This window comes from Hippopotamus amphibius, chromosome 15 (genome assembly GCF_030028045.1).
Source record: "Hippopotamus amphibius kiboko isolate mHipAmp2 chromosome 15, mHipAmp2.hap2, whole genome shotgun sequence".
In the NCBI taxonomy this organism is placed as follows: domain Eukaryota; kingdom Metazoa; phylum Chordata; class Mammalia; order Artiodactyla; family Hippopotamidae; genus Hippopotamus; species Hippopotamus amphibius.
Window position 1 is genome coordinate 10,087,584 of NC_080200.1, and position 5,181 is coordinate 10,092,764.

Genomic DNA, 5,181 nt, shown 5'->3' on the forward strand with positions numbered 1-5,181 from the left:
GATGTACTATTATCCCACCAGTACAGAACAGGGTCCAATAAAAGGAAAGTGGGCTCACACATCAGACATTTTACTGAGATGGTACTGAATTGAAACAAATCACCATGCATAAAATAAAAAATGTCAAGGTTGTTTCATAAATTCAGTTATTGTTTAATCATTGGCAGTGCTCTGTAGGCTAATGTCACATTCACAGTCACCAACCCTGTATTATCAGGTGCACCTAAATAAACCATACTGGTCAAAATTTGAAGTCCAACAAATTGGAAGATATGATGCATACACTTTTAGAAGACCACCCTGATATTTGAGTCATCACTTATTTCATGAAGGAGGGAAGACAGAAAAACAAAGAATGATAAAATTCTGAATATCATATAAAACTCTGCTCTGATTATGAATGCTCATTTTTAATTTAGAATCCAGATTACACATTCCTGCATTTCAGAGAAATTTGTAGATATTCGAAAGGAAGGAAATATCTAGAATTGTATTTGAGCAAGATAAGATTTATATAACTATGACAATTTCTTTAAATTCAAATTATATTTTTTCTTAAAGGGGAGGAGGGAATATCTCATTCTGTATTATTTCTAAAGAAGTAGGCTGTATTTAACTGAGAACATGGATGTATTATCTCTAATATTTTTGTTCCCTTTCACTTTTCAGTGAAGTTTTACAAAGTAAGAGAGTACAGACAGAGGTGAATAATGAAGAAACTAGTGAGAAAATAGTTCTAAGAGATAGAATTTGTCACACTGAGAAATATTGCTGAGGGTAGTGGGGTGTATCACCTTAGAAATGAATTGCTTGAATCCAAATGTGGCCACAGTGCTGCATGTTCATTTACTCATTTCCTTTTTTTTTTTTTTTTTTTTGTAGTCCTCTTTTCTTTTTCCAAAGGAGTTCAAGATACATGGAACCTGGAAACCTAACAAGTGTCTCAGAATTCTTCCTCATGGGTCTCTCAGATGATCCAGAACTGCAGCCTTTGCTTTTCATTATGTTCCTGTCCATGTACCTGGTCACGATGTTGGGGAACCTGCTCATCATCCTGGCTGTCACCTCTAACCCCCACCTCCACATCCCCATGTACTTCTTCCTCTCCAGCCTATCCTTGGCTGACATCAGTTTCATCTCCACCACGGTCCCCAAGTTGATTGTCAACATCCAAACTCACAGCAGAGTCATCTCCTATGAGGGCTGCCTGACACAGATGTCTATGTTAATCCTTTTTGGATGTATGGATGATATGCTTCTGACTGTGATGGCCTATGACAGGTTTGTGGCCATCTGTCACCCACTGCACTACCAGGTCATCATGAGCCCACGCCTCTGTGGCTTCTTAGTTTTGGTGTCTTTTTTCCTTAGTCTTTTGGAGTCCCAGCTGCACAATTTGATTGTGTTGCAACTTACCTGCTTCAAGGATGTGGAAATTTCTAATTTCTTCTGTGACCCTTCTCAACTCCTCAAGCTTGCCTGTTCTGACACTTTCACCAATAGCATAGTCATATATTTTATTGGTGCTGTCTTTGGTTTTCTCCCTTTCTTAGTGATCTTTTTCTCTTACTATAAAATTGTTTCTTCCATTCTCAGAGTCCCCTCATCAGGTGGGATGTATAAAGCCTTTGCCACCTGTGGTTCTCACCTGTCAGTTGTTTGCTTATTTTATGGAACAGCCCTTAGTGTGTACCTCAGTTCAACTATCTCAAAATCTCCCAGGAAGGATGTAGTGGCCTCAGTGATGTACACTGTGGTCACCCCCATGCTGAACCCCTTCATCTACAGTCTGAGGAACAGAGACATCAAAAGGGCCATTTGGAGGTTCCTTAGCAAAGAAATCTCATCTTAGTACCTGTGCCACCCATTTGGAGTGTAGGTTGGAAAATGTAGAAAAATTAAGTATGTAGACCTACAAATTCTACCTCAATCATCACATCATTTTTGTAGCTTCTATGCCCTTCACACCTCCCCTTGCTTAATCTCAACTACTACTTATTGGGTATTTCTTTAATGCGACTAGGGGAGAGTTCTAGGATACTTTCTACATCTTAATTACTATATGAGTGATTCTTACCATGTCAATCAGGATATTATAACTTATCATTGATACCCAAAGATCCTTACTATTTGAACAACACTCTTTATATATTTAAAATGTACATCTTTTCCACAGTTCTTATTTATTTTTAGCTTGGTGGACCAGTGTTTTTTTTAAATTCTCATCCATTCAAATCTTCATTTTTAAACACATAGGACCTTAAACATTCTAGGAGTAAACATTCTAGGAGTAAACACATAATATATGCACATGATAAGAAAGAAATCAATGTAGATATCCTTTTTTCATTTACTCTGAGAGTGATATATTTTCAATAATTTAATTGAACACCATTAGTGCTTTATCTTGGATATCTGACTGACATTACTTTTTTGTGTCTTAGTATATGGTCAGTTGTACAGAATGATCCATGTGTGGTTCAAAAGAATGTGTATTTTGTTTTTATTAAATGTAGTGTTCTGTAGATATCAATTAAGTCCAACCATTCTATTGTGTCATGTAAGAACTCTGCTGCTTTATTGATTTTCTGTCTGCAAGATCCGTCCTTTGATGTCAGTGGGGTGTTAAAGTCTCCCAGTTTTATTTTATATTTGTCAATTTCTCCTTTTATGTCTGTTAACATTCACCATATTTGTTTAAAATTAATTTCTATGGAAGTATAGTTGCTTTACAATGTTTTGTTAGTTTCTACATGACAGCAAAATCAGTCTGCCCTATGTATACACATATCCCCTCTTTTTTGCATTTCCTTCCCATTGAGGTCACCACAGAGCACAGAGTAGAATTCCCTGAGCTATATAGTAGATTATCATTAGTTATCTATTTTATACATAGTATCTACCACTATTACCTGCATATATGTTAAAGAGCATAATATCCTCTTCTTGTATTGATCCCTTTATCATTGTTTAGTGTCTTTCTTTGTGGACTTTGTTTAAAAGTCTATTTTTCCTGATATGAGTATTGCTATCCCAGTTTCTTGTCTTTTCCACTTGCATGAAATATTCTTTTAAATCCCCTCATGTTCAATCTGTGTGTGTCTTTCCCCCTAATGTGAGTATCTGTGGCAGCATATCTAGATTTTTGCTTTTTAATCCAAATCCAATCTGCAGTCTATGTCCTTTGATTGGAACAGTTAGTCCATTGACATTTTAAGTGATTGTTGTTAATTATATACTTATCGCTATTTTAAACCTTGTTTTCCAGTAGATGTAGTAGTTCTTCTTTGTTCCTTTCTTCTCTTTATTTTTCATGTTCTGGTTTGATGATTTGTTTTGTATTTTACTTGACTTCCTTCCTTTTTGGTTTTTGTGAATGTATTGTTCATTTGTGATGTGTGGTTACCCTGATTTTCAAGTATGTCAACCCATAATTAGATGTACTTACCTTAGACATATAAATTCAAACATATTCTAAGAGATCTACATTTTTTTATTTCCCACCCCCATATTTTGTGATTCTCATGTCCTATTTTAAGTCTTCATGTTTCTCCTTTTGCCATAATTATAATTATAATCGCTTTTATGTAATTTTTTATTGTTTTTTAATTAATGTACTGGCTTATTTAAGTGATCTTCAATCCTTTTATATATTTGCCTTTCTTATTGTGCTTTTTTTTAAATTTTCTACAGGTTCTTGCTTCTTTTCTCTTTAGAGAAGACATTCCACAATTTCAATATTTTTTATAGGTTAGGTTAGGATTGTTGTATTCTTTCGGGTTTTGGTTGTCTGAGAAATTCTTAGGTTTTCCTTCTATTCTAAATAATAATCTTGCTGGGCAGAGTATCCTATGTAGCAGGTTTTTCCATTTCAGGACTTTGACTACAACATGACACTCCCTTCTGCCTGCAAAACTTCTGTACAGAAATCAGCTGATAACATTTTGGAGGTTCCATTGTAGTTGACTCTTTGTTTTTCTCTTGCTACCTTTAGAATCTTCTCTTTACCTTTAATTTCTGCCATTTTAATTATGATATGTCTTAATGTGGGTCTCTTTGGGTTCATCTTGTTTAGGACCCTCTGTGCTTCCTCTCTCTGGATATCTGTTTCCTTCGTTAGGTTTGGGAAGTTTTCAGACATAAGTTCTTCAAGTACATTTTTGATCCTCTTTTCTCTTTCTTCTGGAATACTTGGTATGCGTGGGTTGGTAAGATTTCATATGTTGCTTTTATTTTATTTTATTTTATTGCCACTTGTCTTTCTGTCTGTTGTTCTGATTGTGTGATTTCCATTATTCTATCCTCCAGAGCACTTATTTGTTCTTCTGTATTAATTAGTGTTCTCTTCATTGCTTTTAGCTTGGTTTTTATCTCAGCAATTGAGTTCTTTAATTTTGATTGGTTTCTTTTTGTAGTTTCTAGTTCCTTGTTACAGTGATCAGTGTTTATATTGATAACTTTTCTTAATCCCTTTAGCATTTTTATTACCTCCTTTTTCAACTCAGGGTCTCGTAGACTGGTGACATCTGCTTCATTGTACTTTCCAGGGATTTCTCTTGCTCTTTTAATTGGGAGTAATACCTCTGATTTTTCATTTTACTTACATTTCTCTATATATATGCATGTGGAAGAAACTGTTATCTACTATGGTCTTGAAAGGCCATTTTTACACGGGAGCACTTCTGTGTTCACTGTGTGAGTTCAGTATTTTTGGATTGAGGGCTGCTTTTTGCATGAATGCCTGCCATGTCTTATTCAGTGTGCTCTTATCCCTTTAATAAGGGGTGTGATTGGTGTTGTGACCCGAACCTGCACTGCATTTTGGGTGGGGCCTCCTCTTTGCTCTATGGCTGTCATTGGCCTATTGGGGTGGGGTGTGCTCCCCAGTTGTTGGAATGGAAGCCCTGAGGGTTGGCTTTGATAAGACTCCATTGCTCTTAAGTGTGTGCTCTGTTCCCAAGGAGGTAACCAGTGAAGCAAGTGAGGCTTGTGTGGTCACAGAAAACCTATGCTCCACCCATGCAGGCATCCTTGTTTCTGCCCAGAAGTGGCCCACGGTCATGTCCCTTTCTCCACTGTGTTAGACCCAGACCTAGTGCTAAGTTGGCACTGTGGCCCAGGGCATTGTGGGTGAGGAATTCTGATGGTTGTGCTGCCACTTAAGGTCTCTTCCAGGCCCTG

General features: G+C 36.6%; 1 protein-coding gene across 1 annotated transcript; it reads left to right on the plus strand.

Moving 5' to 3' along the window:
* The first annotated feature begins 886 nt into the window (after positions 1 to 886).
* LOC130836213 (olfactory receptor 7E24-like) lies at positions 887 to 1,852 on the plus strand. Its single transcript, XM_057708287.1, has one exon. The coding sequence runs from the start codon at positions 917 to 919 to the stop codon at positions 1,850 to 1,852; it is 936 nt and encodes a 311-aa protein (XP_057564270.1). The 5' UTR covers positions 887 to 916.
* The last annotated feature ends 3,329 nt before the right edge of the window (positions 1,853 to 5,181 follow it).